Genomic DNA, 21,308 nt, shown 5'->3' with positions numbered 1-21,308 from the left:
GAGTACATTTAACAAAATGTATCAGTGGTTAAATTTATGACATGGGTTTATAGGTGATTCCTTCTTTGACTTTTCAGAATTTTTCCAAAACTCTACATGAACATGTATTACTTTTATAATTAGAAAAACAAAGTCTTTTAAAAATTACAAACGCTATTATATTAAATGGTGGTTTAAATGTTCAAGAAGGGGGAAAAAGTCATAGAACATGTAATAAAGAAAGTAATTTTCATCAGCATAAACCCAAGTAGTTAAAAATAGAGTTGTAAAAGTTTTCTGATTCAATGGAAAGAAACCACCACAGAAAACTGATGCCACAGGAAAGTGGCTCTCTCCATCAAACTCTGTCTCTCTCTTTCCTTCTGTGCCTGAGAAAAAGTGAAGGTCCTCCTACCAGGAGAATCAAAGGGATTTTGTCTCCAAAAAACAACAGGATTCAGGAATCGACATTTCCTAACTAGAAAATATTAGGGTGATGACTGAAGTCCTTTGACATTTATAGCCTAGACCAATGACATAACAAAAACGAGTGAGAGCAATCAGCCCTGGCATGGGTAAGACAGAAATGCATTGTTTGTAGAGAGTTTTAAAACAATAAAACTGACTAAAAGCTGTCTACTTTTTATTATCTCCATTCACCAGAAATTCTGACCAATGTCACTGGATAAAATATTCCTTTTGCTAGGACAGACCTCTCCCACCACCTCTCTTGCTGTACCTCTGGGCTAGACTTTTATATAACCCACCATCTTTCATGAATTATACACTGCCTTTTATACACTAAATTCACATTTTCTTCCGTGGGCTGATATATTAATATTTCTAGCTGCACTACCTGTCAACCAACAATGCTTCAATATGTCTTTTATCTGTGCGGCAATGTCTGTGCAATATTTTGACTATTTTATTTTATGGAAAAGAATGAATGTGTTGATACAAGTGATTTCTAAAAGCCCAAGTATTGTGAATTTAATACAATAGAGACAAAAATGTGCTCAAAGAGGTGACTCCCTAACCTCAATCAGACACTCCCTGGATTTAAGCCAGTTAACAGTGTGTTCATTAATGAAGGGAAAAAAATAAAATTAGATAACATGACAGAAATGTAACATTTGAGAATGCGTAAATGAAAATTTTACCTATGTTTAGCTTTCTTGGCAATGGAACTTCTCCTTATAACTGTCTATTGCTGACTTTTGTTGTCAGGATCTGATTAAGTATAAGAGGAAAGAACTGCCTGAAATTGTTTTTAATTCCTGAAGCAGAGGAAAGTGTAATGGTTGAGGGAGGGGTATTCATTTCCTGGGGCTGTTGTAACAGAGGGCCACAAACTAAGTGTCATAAACAACAGGAATTTATTGTTTCATAGTCTGGAGGCTAGATTTCCAAGACCAAGGCTTTGCAGCAGTGATTCCTTCTGAGAGCTGCGAGGGAGAATCTATTCCAGACCTCTCAAGCACTGACTGGGAGCACCTCCATGAATTAGGAGGAAAAGGGAAAGGAACCAATATTTATTGGCTGCCCTACCTTGAGCCCAGTGGTATGCTGGTATATGTTTAAAAGTGGCAATCTGGGGGGTAAAAAAAAAAAAAAGCCCCAGTTGGTAGTGTCTGTCAATTTCCATGGTCCCACTATGGGCAATTTCAAGCTACCAACATTATGTCACTTGAATAGAGCGTTGGGAAGAGATGTGGATAATCAGCTCTCATGAGCCAGCAAGAGCTACCTCCAGGACACCAGCATGAGGGAGTCACCCAACACAAATTACCTCACTAATGCCTGTAACGCCCCTCTAAATTAGGTTATATCACTTTTATAGATGAGGAAACTAAAGCTTAGAGAGGTTAATATTCCAAGGTTACCGAGCTAATAAATCATAAAGATTGGATTTCAAGTTAGCTCTGCCTAACTTCAGAGCTCTCTAAAGACTAACAGTTTATTCAACCAGCATGTGTTAAATTACTGTTGGGCATATGGCAAGCATTGGGCTTGGCTGGGGGGAAAAGAGAAAAGAGAATAAATATACAGATGAATAAGAGACAGCCTCCACCTCAAGGAACTTAGGATCTAATGGGAAAAAAGGAAATATTAAATTAATTTTTTTCTTCAGACACTTAAGGCATTCATAATAGGTACATAAGGGAGGGAATAAAATGAAGAAAGTTGAAAGAAATGACTCTTCAGTGAATGTTTTCTGTATTTTACTGATTTGGGGTAGTGAGCAACAATAGGTAGCAATTTATCTTTAGAGGAAGCAGTTCTGTTTGGTCACTGGAGGTGAAAAGAGGAGTAATTAACCTCTTGATACCTGAGGGCTTCCATGGATGGAAGTTGCTCCACTGTGTGAGGTAAGAGCAGAAGCAGAATTTGGCCGTATTTTTACCACGGTTACTATGGCTTTGGGGGACTGGTTACCTCAGTCAGGGGGGTAAAAACTATAGCTCCCAATCTCACTGGACTAAACTAGGAAACGATTGTTAAAGGTCTACCAGTGCTAGGCACTCTGACTCCTGCGATCATTCCACTCCTGCTTCTCTTCCAGATGTAGACATACCTGAATTCTCTGTTTCCTTCCTCCTAGCCTCAGGTAAGGGCCGCCATTTCTACAATCCCCTTAGTTTGGTACCCATTGAATGGGTACTGTTGAGCTGGAAAAAGACCTCAGGAGCATGTCTCCCACCTTTCTCATTTTAGAGATGGGTTGCTAAGGGTCAGAGCAGAAATCAGCTCAGGTCTGATTCCACTTCCAGGGGACTGCCAGTGAATAAATGTAAGATCAAAGGGTGGAGTTAAAAAAGAGTAAGAGAGTTACCACAAGGAGGAGGAATGCAAAGGGAAGGGACACGGAATTGAAATTGAGGGGATGTTAAGAGAGACCAGGAAAGAGCTAGAGGTGGCAGCCAGATAATATGACAAGACGCACAGAGGAGCCACATCAAGGGGAAAGTGGTTGGGAAGAAGCAAATGGATTCAAGAAGAAGGAAAAACTTAAATGCATAAAGTTCACTTTAAGGATGGCATATTTTATATCTGTTTCTGCCTTACCAATGTAGAAAGTCAAGTACACCATTGAGATGCAAAGCACGATATTGGTCAGTGTATTGCTAAACAGGTCAGTCAATATAAACTGAATGATCCTTGCACACCAATATCCACATATTATGCTTCCCAAAATGTCCAAGCTGAGGCCCATGATTATATATAACTCTAGAAAAAGAAAATAAGAAAAGCAAAAGTTGAGCTATAATTTTTTTCTTTCATTAATGGCATTTGGGTCTATGCCCTTTGGTTTGCTCTTGAGATTCTGAGTGGGGACCTTGCTCTTCAGCAGATGGGAGTTTCCTATGAAAGCCTGGCCAAAGAGGCTTTCTTGGGGATATATTTCCCTTACAGTCTGCAGCTTGAGGTTTGCTCCTCTGGGGACAGCAGACTCAAACGCCCTCAGGAGTCAGGCAAGGAGCATAAATGTGAAAAAGCTATGACAAGCTGGACAGTGAATGATCAACCAAAAGACATTCAAATTCAATTTTTTTTTACAAACTGTGGCAGGGTCAGGCACACCATGTCCAGGATCCCCACCAACCTGCAGTCTATTTGTGACTCCTGCCCCCATCCCAGGGGATATTTGGGAAATGGAGAAGGAAATTTTTCCATTGTCACAGTAACTGGGGGCAATAGTGGCAGTTAGCAGATACCAGACAAAGCTGAGGGCAGTCCTAAATAACAAACATTGTTCCACCCCAAAAGCCTTTACTCCCTCACTGAGAAGCACTGCAAACCTCTATTACCAAAATTTCTTTCTCCTTGTAGCACATCTCTCCTCCTACTAGTATTTCATATATGTATCAGGAAGACACATTTTCCCTCTTCATGCTGTGATTTTTCCTCCTTTTTTCTCTCCTTAGTACCACATCTGGAAACCCAGGATATCAACCTATTCCATATCCCAGTGAACTTTAACCACATGAGTCTGACTATTATCACTTCTAGGACCTGACTCTCCAGAATTGTTTAAACCATTCTGCTTTCACCCTCAGACTCAAATCCAGGACCAAGCCAGTTCTTCATTTTTTTTTTGCAGTACGCGGGCCTCTCACTGTTGTGGCCTCTCCCGTTGCAGAGCACAGGCCCCGGACGCGCAGGCTCTGCGGCATGTGGGATCTTCCCGGACCGGGGCACGAACCCGTGTGCCCTGCATCAGCAGGCGGACTCTCAACCACTGCGCCACCAGGGAAGCCCCCAAGCCAGTTCTTAACATGCACTCATTGAGATCCAGATTGGTCTAGGAAAGAAGTAAATCTAAGCTAGATGAACACAATTGTGTGTGTGTGTGTGTGTGTGTGTGTGTGTGCATGCATACTCGGGGAGATGAAATCATTTCTTTAACAATTTTTCCCCCATAATCTCTGAGAAAACACATAGATGGTAATTATTTTCTTGTTACCTGATATACTATTTTAATTGGTCCATGAGTAAAGTATAGGGAAAGCAGTAAAGTTAAGACATCTTGAATATATTTTAATTTCAGTATGAATTGAAATGTACCATATAAGAATGATTTTAGAAAATATACAGAGAAAATAATGCTCTTACCCCTATAATTGGAAATGCTAAGTATGCTGCTCCGAAAAACTCCAAAAACAATGGATGTGAAGCCACAGATAATCATTGATTCTCCTCTAATGATATCAGTATACATTTTAGAAATGCCTGGAAAGGGAAATATAAAATATAATTTAATATAATGCACGAAAATGATGCTCTTCCACAGGAAACACAAAAATAGAAGAGAAGGAATATGGTAGAAAAAAAGGAGATCATAATGGGATGGGTCCATATGACAATCACGATCATTTTTTAATTTTTCCATTATGCTTTCTATATCTCCAGTGGCAAAGGAACATGGCAATAGCACTTCTTGAAGTGTCCATTGCCTCAAAGCATGATAGAGCTTTGCAATGAGACAAAACACTTCTCAGGTCACTACATTTAGCTTGAATAAATATGAATTGTTAGACTCCAAAAGAATCACATTTTAGAAATAAGTACAAAATATGAGACAGTAATTCTACTCCTAGACATATACCCAAGAGAACTGAAAACATATGTCCACACGAAACTCTGTACATGAATGTTCATAGCAGCATTTTCATAATAGTCAAAAAGTGGAAACAACACATAGCCCTTCAGCTGATAAATGGATAAACATATGTAATCTATCCCTACAATGGAATATTACTCAGCCACAAAAAGGAATGAAGTACCGACTGATACCTGTTACAACATGGATGAACCTTGAAAACATTATACAAAGTGAAAGAAGCGAGACACAAAAATCACATATTGTATGGTTTGATTTATATGAAATGTCCAGAACAGGCAAATCCATAGACAGAAAATAGATTACTTGTTGCCAGGAACTTGGGAATGCGGGAATGGGGATGAATGACTGCTAATAGGTATGAGATTTCTTTTGAGGTTGATGAAAATGTTCTAAAATTAGACAGTGATGATGGTTCCGTAACTCTGTAAATATATTAAAGACCACTGAATTGTACAATTTAAAAGGGTGAATTTTATGATATGTGGGTTACATCTCAATTAAGCTGGTATTTAAAAATTAAGCACAAAATCTTATTGGTACTTAACATTCATTAACAGTTTAGTTTAATGGAAAATATAATCAAATTAATTGCCTAGTGTTATACAATTTATAAGTAGGGTGATAGTGATTGGTACCTGCCCATCCAGTATCTATCCTCTGTTCTTGGTAACAAAACTGGTTTTATTCAGGGTGGCAATGTGCTCAGATAAATGACAATTTTTCCCCAACTCCTGGGCTTCTAAGAGTAGCCACTGAGACATAAGTGGAAGTTACTGAGTGGAACTTTTGGGAAATTTCTTGGAGGGAGAGGAGACTTGACTGAAAGGACCATCTTTCTGACCCTTGCTCTTCTTCCTTTTCCTGCCTGAAATATGGGGTGATGGCTAGAACTTTAGTAGCCAACTTGCAATCCTGAGGATGGAAGCCATACACAAAGGGGAGGAGCAGATAAATAAACCCCACAATAGACTGCTGTCATTTTGCTTTAAATATTATCTTTTAAAGAGATTAAAAATAAGAAAAAGTCATATTTTCCCATCTGTTTACAATTATGGTATTTTTCATTCTTTTGCGTAAATGAAAATTTCCATCTGATTCCATTTTGTTTCAGCCTGAAGGACTTCCTTTAACATTTTTTGTAGTGTAGGTCTGTTGGTGATAAATTCTTTCAGCTTTTATACGTTTAAGTCTTTTTTTCTCCTTTACTTTTGAAAGATATTTTCACTGAGAATTCTAAGCTGGCAGTATTTTTCTTTTAGGACTTTAAAAATATTGCCCACCATCTTTTGGCTTGCAATATTTCTGAAGAGAAGTCTGTTATGATTATTATTTTTGTTTCTCTGTAAATAATGTATCTTTTTTCTCTGACTGCCTTTAAAATTTTCTCTTTACCAATGGCTTTTAGGAATTTGATTTTTATGTGCCATGGTGTAGTTTTCTTTGTGTTTCTTTGGCTTGAGGTTTGTTGAGCTTCCTGAATCTGTGGCTTTATAGTTTTCATCAAATTTAGAAATTTTTCACCCATTATTTTCTTCAAATATTTTTTGTTCCTCCCTCTCTCTCTCTCCCCTCTCTTTTACGAACTTGTATATTAAGGCACTGAAGTTGTCCCACAGCTCACTAATGTTCTGTTTATTTATTTAGTTTTTTCTTTTTAGTCTTGTTCTGTCTGTGCTTCATCTCGGATAGTTTCTATTGCTACATCTTCAAGTTCACTAGTCCTTTCTTATGCTGTGTCTCATCTGATGTTAATTCCATCCAGTGTATTTTTCATCTCAGACATTGTGGGTTTCATCTCTAGAAGTCTGATTTAGGTCTCTTTTATATCTACCATGTCCAGTGGTGTGCTGATAAACCAGCTTTCCAAAATTAAAAAAGGCCTGATTTGTAGCATTTGCCAACTTCATGTGCAAACACTCCCACAATAACTAATTCAAAGCTACCAAAGGTTTAACCACTAGCATGCAAAATTCCTAATTATTTAACAACTGGCTCTCATAAGCTGATGGGAGCAATCATACCCCATACTCAATCTTTCTTCTAATTTTTTGAACCAATGGAATATAGTTACAACAACTGTTTGTTTGTTTTTTTGCAGTACGTGGGCCTCTCACTGTTGTGGCCTCTCCTGTTGCGGAGCACAGGCTCTGGATGTGCAGGCTCAGCGGCCACGGCTCACGGGCCCAGCCGCTCCGCGGCATGTGGGATCTTCCCGGACCAGGGCATGAACCCGTGTCCCCTGCATCGGCAGGCGGACTCTCAACCACTGCGCCACCAGGGAAGCCCTTCTGTCTAGTTTTTTAGTTGGTTCAGGCAGAAAGGTAAATCTAGTTCCTGCTACTCCATCTTAACTCCAGGAGTTATATAGAGGGACTCAGTGTTCCTGATGAGTTCATGGAGCTGCGGGCCAGCCCTGGACTTCTTTTACTTAAGAGCATAAACCCAAATTTAAGAACATGTGACACACTAATTTAACCACAAATTGATATAGAAAGAATTATACAACTATATGTTTTTTTAAAGCAGCTGTTTAATATATTCCATTGCATCAAAATCCAAACTGATCACATTAAATGACACTATTTTTTTTAATCCAAGCAGAACTGAATCTGATTAAGATTCTACTTTTTTTCCTTTGGTGTCTTTGAAACACATAACAATTAAAAATGTATAGCTGGGGGTTCTCATTATTACTATTCTTAAGATACTCTACGTAGCTGAAAAGAAAGTAAATCTCTGCTTTCCAGTGTTTGATCTGAGTATATGAAATATCAGAATATTCAGATTCTATTTATCTTTACAAAAACTCTCCTGAATGATAAGATAAATACCAGGATAATATAGAATTTCTGATAACTCAGTGCCTGATTGTGGATCAATATTCAGGCTGTTTATTTCTGTTCTTTGTGCTTCATTATTGTAGCCAATAAAGAAAGCAAAGAAAATAAAAGGCAAGTAAGTTATAATCATCTTATATTACTACTTGTTACTAACTTTGACTATGACAGAAGACACAAAATACTGGTTACACAGGTTTGAAGATTATTATTAGCACATCTGATTTAGCTGGTCAAGAAACACTTTAATTCTTCGCTCAGATTCAGTGTGTCAACCAGGAGCAAGTAAAGCATAACGTTTATTGTATGAAGTTTTGAATTTGATGTATAGTTATTTTTAATAGTAAAACACCATAAGAATTACTCCCCACATTTTTTATTGGCTTAATGTGAACTAACTTATATTCACTAATTCACTGTAGAATTTGGAAAAGGAAAGAATGAAACAAAAATCATCTGTAATTCCACGACCCAGATAAAACCATTTGAATGTTGAAGTCTTTTTCAAAGCATATAATTCCTTTTACTTAATTGAGGTCACACTAAAACTTTGTATTTTATTCCTTTACAAGCTCCCATTCCAGATTTGTTTTAAAGTAAAAATTGTTTGAGCCCTGTGCATTCTTTTAAAATAGGTAATGAATAGACAAGTTCCTTTTAACTTACATGTGAACATCCACTACTTTTTTCAGTGGGTCACGCCACCTCAGACTTAACTTGTGCAGGTTTTATAGTGCACAAGGGTGCCACATCAAATGAAACACCAGTCACACTGTAGGAACTGCAGTTTTGTATATTATTATGGTAATTTTAGGCATATGGCAAAACATATTTTTCCTTAAAAAAGTAATGTATTAGGACAATTAGATAGAAAGGATCATTTTTATCTAATTCACACAAAGGTAAAGAGGTCACTAGGTAAGGATGTCACTGAATCCAGAACATGCATCACCTTAGTATTATTGACATAAAGAAAATATCAACTAAATCAAATACCTTTACTAGTTTTCTTTTAAAGAAATAGAAGACTTCTACTCCTTTTCTGAAAAAATTTTTGAATATGGAAACAGCAATAAATAAAGTTTATAGTTTATTAGAGCCTCTTACACTCAAGAGATTGCACACAAGGGAGCAGGAAGATAACGAGGTAAATAAAACAAGTGGCAAATACAAATGGCTAAAAGAGAAAAAGAGACGAAGAAAAGATAGAAAAAACTGTACCTATGGGGAAAAAAAGAGAGAAAGAGGACAGGATCAGACTCTGAGAAATATCTGGCACAATTTAGAATATCACCAGCAAAAGTGTCAATACCTCTTATGTTTTCTCAACTGTAAGTATAAATGGGTGTAAAAATGGGACTATCACCTCTCTGGTGGGTTGTCCCGCCCCAGTTGTAAGGCAACATTTTTCCACTACATATAACTGAAACCTCAAAATTGGTTAAATATTTCTGAGTCAAAAACAGAAATCATAGCATCTAACCATTTTATGTTTTTACTGCTGTGTTAATAAAACAGGATATTTCACAGTGAAATTACTGCTGTGTTAAAAAACAGGATATTTCAGGGCTTCCCTGGTGGCGCAGTGATTGAGAGTCCGCCTGCCGATGCAGGGGACATGGGTTCGTGCCCCGGTCTGGGAGGATCCCACATGCCGTGGAGCGGCTGGGTCTGTGAGCCACGGCCACTGAGCCTGTGCTCCGCAACGGGAGAGGCCACAACAGTGAGAGGTCCGCGTACCGCAAAAAAAAAAAAAAAAAAAAAAAACAGGATATTTCAGAGTGCAATTACCTTTTACCAAATAAGATGGGAAGTAATGAGAACCCCTAATCCTCTTGGAAATAAGCTTTTATTGAATATCATATTTGCCAGACTAATACTTTCACCCCATTTCTTTTAAATAAACTACAACTCCCTCTCCCACATGCCCAAGGTTAGCTGCTCCAAAATAAAGGCAGTTCTAACAAGAGGTACCTAGGCCTTGGAAAAGTGCCATTAGAGGTAGAGACGAATCTCTACCTTGTGGCTTAAAACTCAATGGAATGGAAGAATGCTTACTTTTATCACCTTCTAGAAAGATAACATTTTCTCTTGAAAAAAATTATTTGAGATTATTTATCCCAGATCCCGGGTTGCCTTATCCACTTTGCATACTTCAATCAATGTTCATCTCCAAGGAAAAAAAGCACAAATATCTACTCTGCTGGATACACAATTCGTGCAAGAAAAATATTATCAAAAGGAAATAATTTATCCTCATATCTTCAAAATAAGAGAGAGAAATAAATCTGACATACCAATAGTTTTCAGTGAATTCACAGAGTGAACAGGATCTGTCATGCCAAGGGTCATGCTAAAGAGGAGGCAAGATTGCAAATCCCATGAATCTTTATTGAATTTCAGAACCACATATCCAATTACGATGAATGCCGTAGAGAAGCTAATTAATCCGGTTAACATAACCTGTGAAACGAATTCATAACACAGTATTAGATTTAACACCTAAACATGGTATGACTGCATTTACTCTTGTAAGAATCAGATCTCATTATATATTTTATACAGTTACTCGGGAAGATAAATGTAAAAGGTATTCTAGTTTACCTGCCTCAAAGAAACCATCCCTTCCAAACAAATGAAATTCTACCTATGAAAAGACCAATTCACCCATCTTTCTTGTTACTATTCCAGCTTAACAGTTCTCCACATCAGAATGTTCTAAAATGGAATGCAAATTTTTCTTGCTTCCGTGTAGAATATTTCCTGGTGTTTCTGAAGTGATGATCTGCAGGGCTCCAGGCAGAAAAAAAGGTAAAACAGTGGGCAAAAAGCACATGCCAGCTGATTTGGCTCCCTTATTAAGTGCTTTCTGGAAGAAGCCATGGTCAGCAAACTTTTGTATACATTTCATTGCCCAACGGTTTTCTAACACTACCACACCTGTCAGGGATGCTGGGAAATGTAGCACTATTTTACACTGGGCCCACTACCATTCTATACAAAATACAGTAAGTCACTCTGTTAGTGAGAAAGAAAGGAATAGGCAATCAAAATGCCTGCCTTAAATACAGCAACAGAATGCAAAACTTTTAAACAAGCAGAAGGAACAAAAGGGATAAAGAAAACTGAATCAGTTGATTTTTTAAAATTTATCTTTAATTTACATACAGTAAAATTCACTCTTCTGATGTATAGTTATATGAGTTTTGACAAATGCATACAGTCATGTAAACATGACCAAAATGAAAAAACAAAGCAGATCCATCACCCCAAAAAATTTCTTCATGCTGTCCCTTTGTAGTCAATTTCTTCCCTCATTCCCACTCCCTGGCAACCAATGATCTGTTTTCCAAAGCTATAGTTTTGCCTTTGCTAGAAGGAAGGTCTATGAATGGACGAATGGAATTATACAGTATGTACCCTTTCGAGTCTGGTCGAGTCTTAGCATAATGCATTTGAAAGTCTTCCATATTGTGCCTATCAATAGTATTCCATTGTAAGATGTGCCACAATTTCTTTATTCATCACTGGCTGAGTAACATTTGAGCTGTTTCCAGACTTCTGTGATTTTTTTTCTTTCTTTTTCTTTGTTGGCTGAGCTGCACAGCTTGCAGGATCTTAGTTTCCCGACCAGGGATCAAATCCACGCCCTCTGCAGTGGAAGTGCTGAGCCCTAACCACTGGACTGCCAGGGAATTCCCCAGACTTTTGAGATTATGAATAAAGCTGCCATAAAGATTCACACAGAGGTTTAGTATAAACTAAGTTTTCATTTCTCTTGGATAAATACATAAGAGTGGAATTGCTGGGTCATAAGGCAAGTGTATATTTAACTTTATAAGAAACTCCCAGACTGTTTCTCAAAGTGACTGTACCCTTGTGCAATCTCACCAGCAATGTATGAGAGTTCTAGGTTCTCTGCATTCTTACCACCACTTGGTATTAATCAGGTTTGTTATTGCTGCTGCTGCCATTCTAATAGGAATGTCAGTGGTATCTCAGTATGGTTTTAATTTATATTTCCCTAATAACATTTAAGATGTTGAGCATCCAATAACAAAAAAACAAACAACCCAATCCAAAAATGGGCAGAAGACCTAAATAGACATTTCTCCAAAGAAGATATACAGACTGCCAATAAACACATGAAAGAATGCTCAACATCATTAATCATTAGAGAAATGCAAATCAAAACTACAATGAGATATCAACTCACACCAGTCAGAATGGCCATCATCAAAAAATCTAGAAACAATAAATGCTGGAGAGGGTGTGGAGAAAAGGGAACACTCTTGCACTGCTGGTGGGAATGTGAATTGGTACAGCCACTATGGAGAACAGTATGGAGGTTCCTTAAAAAACTACAAATAGAACTACCATATGACCCAGCAATCCCACTACTGGGCATATACCCTGAGAAAACCATAATTCAAAAAGAGTCATGTACCAAAATGTTCATTGCAGCTCTATTTACAATAGCCAGGAGATGGAAACAACCTAAGTGTCCATCATCAGATGAATGGATAAAGAAGATCTGGCGGGCTTCCCTGGTGGCGCAGTGGTTGATAGTCTACCTGCCGATGCAGGGAACACAGGTTTGTGCCCCGGTCCGGGAAGATTCCACATGCCACAGAGCGGCTGGGCCCGTGAGCCATGGCCGCTAAGCCTGCGCATCCGGAGCCTGTGCTCCGCAACGGGAGAGGCCACAACGGTGAGAGGCCCGCGTACAGCAAAAAAAAAAAAAAGATGTGGCACATATGTACAATGGAATATTACTCAGCCATAAAAAGAAACGAAATTGAGCTATTTGTAATGAGGTGGATGGACCTAGAGTCTGTCATACAGAGTGAAGTAAGTCAGAAAGAGAAAGACAAATACCGTATGCTAACACATATATATGGAATCTAAGAAAAAGAATATCAGAAAGAACTTAGGGGTAAGACAGGAATAAAGACACAGACCTACTAGAGCATGGACTTGAGGATATGGGGAGGGGGAAGGGAAAGCTGTGACGAAGTGAGAAAGTGGCATGTACATACTACCAAACGTAAAATAGATAGCTAGTGGGAAGCAGCCGCATAGCACGGGGAGATCAGCTCGGTGCTTTGTGACCATCTAGAGGGGTGGGATAGGGAGGGTGGGAGGGAGGGAGACGCAAAGGGAAGAGATATGGGAACATATGTATGTGTATAACTGATTCACTTTGTTATAAAGCAGAAACTAACACACCATTGTAAAGCAATTATACTCCAATAAAGATGTAAAAAAAAAAAAAAGATGTTGAGCATCTTTCCAAGACATTTACATATCTTCCTTGGTGTTTCAAATCTGCTAAAATCTTTTTCCCTTCTAAATCTATTTTTAATCACAACAAATATTACCCCCAAAATCCAAAAAAAGCCCAGCAGAGATTCTCAACCTGGATAAAATAACAAAATCCAACTGTATATTATCAAAAAGACATCTAAGCATAAGGACATCAAAATCTTGAAAGTAAAAGAATGGAAAATTTTTAGCAGGTAAATACTAACCAAAAGAAAGCTTGTATAACTATAATAATACCAGATGAAATTGACTTAAGGCAAAGGCATTATTTGGGACAAAAGGGTAACTAAATAATGAGGAAAAAATTAGGAAAATAACAATACTTCAACAAAAATCAAAGAGTTGATATACAAAACACATTCTCTGATCACAATGTGACAAGAGAAATGATAATTTAGAAGCCATATTTGGACATTTAAAAATGACTTTTAAATAATTAACAGGTCAAAGAAAATAGTATAATAAAATTTAGGTAGGAGGGATAAAAATGAAAACACTAAAATCTAAACATTTGAGGTGAATATAAAAGAGTTGTTACAGGAAAACTTAAAACTTTAAATGTACAAAATGCAAAAATAAAAAAGCTAAAAGTCAATCAACTAATACCTAGCTCAAGATGTTAGAAAAGTACAGAATAAAATCAAAGAAAATAAAACATTTTGAAAAGAAAAATAAAATAATCTGGCAAGCATGATTAAGAAAAGAAAGAGAGAGAGAATGCATAAATAAAACAACCAGAGCAGTGAAAATGTACAAATCTACAGATAGACAGCTGAGAGGAAGTCAGAGGTGGGATTAGGATCCAGGTTCTGCCGTTTATCAGCCTTGTGACCTCTGAACTACACTCTGCTTATATGTGAAATGGAGATAATAACTCAGTGCCTAGTCACAGTGGTCACTCAGCAAATATTCATTCCTTCTCCCTCCCCTCAACTCTCTTTAATTAGTGGTTTTGCAGAATGAAGGGGATAAAACAACTAAAAATGTGAGATTTATGAATTATTAATCTTCTTTGTAGAGAGTCAGATTCTCTGTCAACATGAATAAGCAAGAATGGACCATAATTTGTCTTAAAATGTGTTCTTACCTGCCAAAACACATTCTTGAGTATATAGAAGTCCACATTCAAAGCAGCCATAAATATAATTAAAGGTGAAAAATAACAATAAATTGAAAAACTTGGTGTTCTTAGAAGAGGGTAGACGACTTGATGCATCTAAAGTAACAAAGGCAAACAAGAAATTAGTTTGCTACCATTCTGAAGTATTAGAAATTAAGTTGATGCTCTGTCAGTCAATATAAATTTTATAATATTCCAATTTGCAACTAATGAGAGATTATCTACAAGGCCAGTCCTGGGGGTCTTGTGGTAGATTTCTTGATCTAACTAACCATCCACATGAGTTCAATGCATAGTCCTCTACTCACCAGAAATGTGTGTGAGTTTAGGCTACACAAACATTGCTTGTGGTAAGTAATCAGTATTTTCAAAAGTCGTACTTCACCATCGGTGATCCCCGAGGTGATTTTAGGTGGTTCACAGATAGGTACTTCTTATTTGACTGTTAGATAATTATCTTAATTTGCATAAGAGGAAAAAAAGAACTGTGCATGGATACTTGTGATTTCACAGGTATTTGCTTAGGATTTTAAAATCTTTCAGTGAGTCAAGGAGAGAAAAATAATACCTAGATAATAGTACAGATCGTGTATATAGGACATAAATCATGAAGGTTATACACAGATGAATGGAAAACACTAACAACAACAATGACTGAAGTGCTATAAATATTCCCTCCTAAAAAGTCTTTGGCCCAATTAACAGTTTAATCTTCATTGCTTAACATCTCTGTGCCTCAGTTTTCTCATCAGTAAAATGGGAACAGAGTACCTACTTCCATTGGGTTGCTGTGAGGATGAATGAATTAACTCAAGAGTTAATAATAAGTTAATAAATTTACTAAAAAGAAAACAAAGAACTTAAAAGGGAGCCTGGCATATAGTTAACACTAAAAAGATGTTAGTTGTGTGGTGTTTCAGAAGAATAACAAGAGGCTTTTACAATCCTAAATAGGTACAAGCATTGTCTCCACTTCTTTTTAAATAAAAGAATGAGTGGAGACAAATTGTTGTTGATCACACAGCTATACATTTGAAATCATGTCAATAAATTAAATTAATGAAGTTTTTCTTGGATCTATATTATGTTTCCTATGATGCACGCTTTGCATTTAATCTGGCAGTTAGAAAATAGTAACCTTGCTTCCTCATGACAGTAACTGTTGCCTTTTGTAACTACACTCTCCGAGGGTGCTGAAGACAATAGCAGGAGAGAGTCCAGCGTATGTACAGGGGAAGGAAACAAGAGTAAGGACCAAAGGCAGGTGACGAAGAACCCAAGAATGCAATCACATTTTACTCACTTCCAAATTACTGCTTTAAGTCTCTCTAATTTGTTTCCTTTCTTGGATGGTTTTTCATTTTCAAAAATTTAACACCAGATAAATTTTTCTCAGTAGCTTGTCACATAAAAGAAATAATAATTCCACTCATTCAGGGATGGGGATGGGAGTTGACCTTGTTTTTGGTCTTTGTTCTTTATGCTATTCTCTAAGTTTTCGTATGTACGTCACCTCAACAAAATTGTAGGCCAGCTGTCCTATCAAAAATCCAACAAGAGAAAGAATCACCAAGACAATGACTTCAGAATTCTTTAAAAATGCCCTCAGAAGTCCTAAAAAAAAAAAATACATGTATGTGTTATTTGGACATAAGGTATGGTTTAAAAACAATTTAATATTACCTCTCTCTAGGTATTTGACTTTAAACTTCCTCTGAATGTCATATCATCATGAATAAACAACTGACAGCTGTCTCTTAGTATAAGACACACATAATGAAGTTCCAACAACCTCCCATTTGCCCACCCAGTGGCACGTTAGGATCACTGTATGGGTATCTTGCCTATGGATCTGATGATGAGAAATTATGAAAAACCAAATTTCATACCTATAAAGTATGCCTTATATTAATCATTACTCCTCCTAAGCTACAGTAACATATATTCTATAGTTTTCTTAAAAACCAGAAATACTTTTAACTGAGATCTAACCATAGGGAAAACTGCCTTCACCAGCAAGTGTGAAAAGACACTAGCTATCCTATTTATATGCATTTTCTTGCCTTAAAACTCCCTACTCTAAGATTATTTAGCTCATCACCTCCTGAGGCAATATATCGACTATAATCCAATTAATTTATGCCTAAAGGCAAGACTCATTGGCATCTCAGAGTCTGCATTTCCTTCCTTCCAGCCAGAGGTCACGACAAATCAGTAAATATTTTTTGAACACTTCTTATGCATAAGGCTAGCCAAAGAAATGTTTCTCAAACTATTTCTGCAATACCCTTTACTGCTGGAGCACTTGTCTCTATGTAATCATAAAGGATCCAAAGCTAGCGAAATACATGGTCAACAGCACCTTCTAGTACCAAAAGGGACCAAGGTCACTAATGAGTTTTAAAGACCCCAGAGAAAGCAATTTCGTTCCCTGAAATGAGTAAAATTGAAGTTCTTCATGTGTATTTGCTTCGTTGTTTGTTTCTTTATAGTCTTCCTAGTTCCAGAAAGGATTTTAAAGCAGCTGACATTTTTCCCAAATAAAAAAATTTTTCAGGGGACTAGAAAATTTTCTCTAATCGCTAGCATTGAATTATGGAATAACGCATCTGTGTTTTTTAATACGTTATTTTATCTGCATGAGTATCATTCACCATACCTATTGAATTCTTAACCATTGTTTAAGAGTCCTTACAGGTGAAGCTTTTCCTATTCCCCACTACGGGGTGGGTGGGTGGTGCATCTTCCCTAAAGAAAAATCACATAAAAGCTATACTAGAATGGACAAAATTGATGATGTTAACTAAGCAAGTTGTAATCCATATATCTGAGTTCTATTTGCCCCATTTGCCCTCCCCTCATCCCAGATATTTTGGGCACGTTAGGCCTGGCAGGCCATCAGGCAGCCAAGCATGTGAGGCTCTCCCTCTCCCTTGTTACCAGAGATTCTGGACCATACCTTTATAGTTATACTAATGACGATGCATTGTAATTATCTGTCTGCCTGTCTCCCCCACGAGAGGGCTCCTTGAGCTTAAGGACTATCTTATTCTCCACACTGCTGTGCTCAGCAAATGTCACTGAATGAAGGAGCACAGTATAGGTGATACTTACAAATAAATGAAACAAGACTAATAGCATTCAGTAACATCTTATAATTTCACTGGCCCCCTTCTTTTGTTATTGTTGTGATTACATTCTGCACTAGGAAAGGTTCAGAGGGCAGAGGAGAGATGAGGTATAAAAACAACCACCTTGGGGTGGCGCAGTGGTTGAGAGTCCTGGTGGCGCAGTGGTGGCGCAGTGGTTGAGAGTCCGCCTGCCGATGCAGGGGACACGGGTTCGTGCCCTGGTCTGGGAGGATCCCACATGCCGCGGAGCGGCTGGGCCCGTGAGCCATGGCCGCTGAGCCTGCGCGTCTGGAGCCTGTGCTCCGCAACGGGAGAGGCCACAACAGTGAGAGGCCTGCATACCCAAAAAAAAACAAAAAGAAACCAACCACCTACCTCCCAAAACAACAGTGGAACATACAAGAATTGGGAAATGCTCCTTTGTTGGCATGTAGTCAGCTGACCGTCCACAGAGTAAATCAGTCTGGTTACCTTCTTTTTGCACCCAGAAGGACACGTTTGCTTTTGCCATTGCTTTTTCAGTCCCAGTTGATGAACCTGGATGAGAGTTACTGTTGACATTTTCACTAGTACAGACTAATCCGTTATGATACACAAAAAAGAAGAAAATGAGACTTGCCAGGACCCAATCCATCCACATTCTTTCTACCTAAGATTATACCATAGTCAGATATAAGCACATTTCTTCTTGCCACAAGGTACATGTTAATACTGCCTGTTCCACCTTTGCTCTAAGAACATTAACAGCAGTGTTAGTGTTTCTTCCTCATACTGCTCCGTGTGTACGGGGGAGGGATTGTATTGATTTTTGCACATACCATGTATTGTACGATTTTGCCTTCCCCACTGGACAGTGAGTTTCTTGAGGGTCAGGGCTGACTACTGATTTTCCTTAAGGCTGTGCACACAGTATGCGGCACACAACAGGCTCTCCATAAATATGTGATGAACTGAACTCTTTGAGGGGGAACTCTTTCTCCACGGGTACAAATCATTCTAGAATTTTCTTTTACTACTGCCATCCCTTGTCCCTTTTTTCTTCTCTCAGGCCCCTCCAAATCCAAAATGGCAAATGAGAAACAAGGTCAAAGCTGAGTCACGTCGGTTAAGGTCGGGGATGGGGAAGGATGTGAACTAACCTCAAAACAAAGGAAGAGACAAAAGTTGAGGTTTGCTCATATGGTAGCTTTGAGTGAATTAGGAAAAGTCTCCCTTGCTAACAACAGGGCACATGGCTTGGCACATGAATAACAGGCTGGACTTCAGCCCCAATACCCACCCCCATCACAGCTGCCCCTTTGTGGAGGACATAGCTTGCACAAATCTATGTGGGGTCCTGAGAAGAGCTCATTCCCTTTTTCTTTTCCTTGCAGCTAGAGTTAACCTAAAATTCCTGGAGGCTCCTGAAGTATCCCCATTATTTGTGGAGCTCATCTTTGGATATTTATTTTGCATTTGTTTGGTCTGCAAGCCACGATGATTTTGGTGTGAAGCAGAGGGTGGGCCAGAGATGGGATTCAAAACGTTGTATCTTCAAACCTGTCCCTCAAGTAGCACTTCACATCCTTGCCACCTTCACAGCCCACTCATCATTACAGCATCACTCTCAAATCAAGTTCTCTAAACTGTTAAGACCAGCAATACCTTCTGCCAAAGCTAAGCAGGTTCAGAGTTGAAATCAAGATGAAGGCACTCGAAAATCATAAAAAATGCTCAGCTCTGTGTCTGTTTGCCACAGACAGTACTGCCAACTGATTTCACATGAAAGCCATTTTCATGCCTAATTCCTATTGGTTTCTTGCCAACTTACTTTCATTCTGATTGGTTACACACATTATCCCCACCCCCAATCCAGAAGAGGCTAAGTGATCCCAGTTCCAGGGAAATTTGCATTTCTTAATATTCAAGCTGTGTCTATATATACAACTGTTTTAACTGATTTTCTCTGCCTGATGTAATGGCTGAAATGGTCATGGACCATGCAGACGGAACCTCCTCCTATACGGTTTCTTAATATATACTGTTTTTCTTTCTTCAACCCTAACCCTTTTCAACACTGCTTTGTCTCCCCTCTGACTTTTTCATTCATCATTTTCTGTTTTCTCTTTTTCCATCTCTCTTTTCTTCTCAGTGGAGTTTCGCCTTTTCCTCCTTAACTCCTATTTGTCATTGGGTTTTGGTCCTTGAAGAAACAATATCACCCATTCTTCACAGGACAAATGCATCCCAAATTCTGTGATGCCTAACATGATATCTTTACCTCAAATCTAATCATTAAAAACAAATACAGCATAAATTTAAACAAATGAACAAGCTATTAATTTGTAGTTTACTTTCAAGGAAGTTATTTTGTGACAATGAAATTCTATCCTCTCATCCCTGTGCCACACTAATCAAATCCTCTTCCCCTGGGCACCAAGGATAATACCACAGCAGTGAGATTACTAACTCTGTCGTCGATCTTCTCCATCACTATATCAAGGAAACGTGAACAAACGAAAGTCCCAATTCCTACTTGAGACTAAGTAGTATCAGCCAACAGCTCTATGTCTCCCTCTGACTGCAGCAACCACCACTGGCACTCACATGCCATTCCCCTAAAATAGATGCTTGACAGCGTTTTGTTGCTGTCATCTGGTATGGTTCCTTTAAGCCCCTGGGTCCACCCCTACCATAAATCCCAAGGACCACGTTGAAAAAAAAATGTCTTATTCTCAGGCTGTCTCCTGAGAGACCCATTCTTTACTCATTCCCATCCTGCCCTTACTGAACTCTTCTGGTTACCAAGTTCACTAACTTTTCTCCCATTTTCATCTTAACCTTATCTACATTGTTTGTCACCTTGATTTCTCTCCTCCTCAGGTCACTTTGAGTCATGTCCTTCCAGTTCTATCTAGTTCCTATCCCACTGCTGTCCTCTCAGGCTCACCTGGGTCACCTAGACCCTCCAGGTAAGACTCATACAGTTTCACATTTCCAAAGTCAGATTCTCCATGGCTTTTGGAAAAATACTCATACCTCAAGAAAACTTGAACAAAATTCATAGAGTCGGCTCTAGATTACATATAGTTCTGAGAGCTACAGATAGCACATAACTAAAATACACAGAGATGACCACATTTCTCTACATAACAGTATTTCCCATAGAGCAAAAAAGAAAGCAATAATAAATGTATATTTCACCATTTTTGGTAGAGCCAGTTGAACAGACGTTGGTGGCTTTGAATGTTGAGAGGTGAGAGGCTTTCCAGTGTGTTTCCCCCAAACTCCATCTTTTGACGATAGACTATACTGTCTCACTAAGACAGGCACATGACAGGTTGATTAGTCATAGTTCCCCAACCCCCTAACATTGTGATTGGTTCAGAGCATGGGACTCAGACAAGACCAATCAGATGATGCCTTGATATATATACCATTATTGGGAGAGAGCTGCTCTCTTTCCATTTGAGTTTAGTTGTGGTGATGACTGCCTAGAACAGCTAGAGGCCACCTTCCCAGCTGCACTGAGAAAGCACACCTCAAGTCTGAGACTGAGAAAAGCTTTTCTGAGTCTGAAAGTTTCCATGACACACCACCTGGATATCTCTGAGGTCTTAAAAAATGACCTCACAATCCTGCCTGAGATTTTACCTTTTCTCAGAAGCCGTTTCTTAGTTTGAGAATTTTCTGCCATCTAGAAAGGCTAGAAATGAGAACTAATTTTATTTTCAAACCTAGCAAGTACTGAATCCTTTATATTTCTTTTAAATGTTATTTGAAAACTGAACTGTTCCTTTTCAGCTCACCTC

The 21,308-nt window shown here is 38.3% G+C and overlaps 1 protein-coding gene across 10 annotated transcripts in view; it reads right to left on the bottom strand.

Moving 5' to 3' along the window:
- Positions 1-21,308, bottom strand: part of SLC9C2 (solute carrier family 9 member C2 (putative)) — a 150,877-nt gene that overhangs the window by 73,465 nt on the left and 56,104 nt on the right. For 2 of the 10 annotated variants that reach the window (XM_079945813.1, XM_079945811.1), the window contains exons 6-11: positions 17,893-18,054; positions 15,900-16,000; positions 14,354-14,482; positions 10,239-10,404; positions 4,594-4,710; positions 3,046-3,207 (exon numbers count right to left, since the gene is read on the bottom strand). In XM_079945813.1, coding sequence (XP_079801939.1) covers positions 3,046-3,207; positions 4,594-4,710; positions 10,239-10,404; positions 14,354-14,482; positions 15,900-16,000; positions 17,893-18,054 — 837 coding nt within the window. Of the gene's footprint in view, positions 1-3,045; positions 3,208-4,593; positions 4,711-10,238; positions 10,405-14,353; positions 14,483-15,692; positions 16,001-17,045; positions 17,135-17,892; positions 18,069-21,308 lie in introns of those variants that run through there. The other 8 variants (XM_079945814.1, XM_079945815.1, XR_013831670.1 and 5 more) reach the window with 8 other exon arrangements.

The sequence above is a fragment of the Stenella coeruleoalba genome (assembly GCF_951394435.1).
Source record: "Stenella coeruleoalba genome assembly, chromosome: 1".
NCBI lineage: Eukaryota > Metazoa > Chordata > Mammalia > Artiodactyla > Delphinidae > Stenella > Stenella coeruleoalba.
Note: the sequence above shows the minus strand (reverse complement) of the source record. Positions and strands in the feature narration are given on the sequence as shown.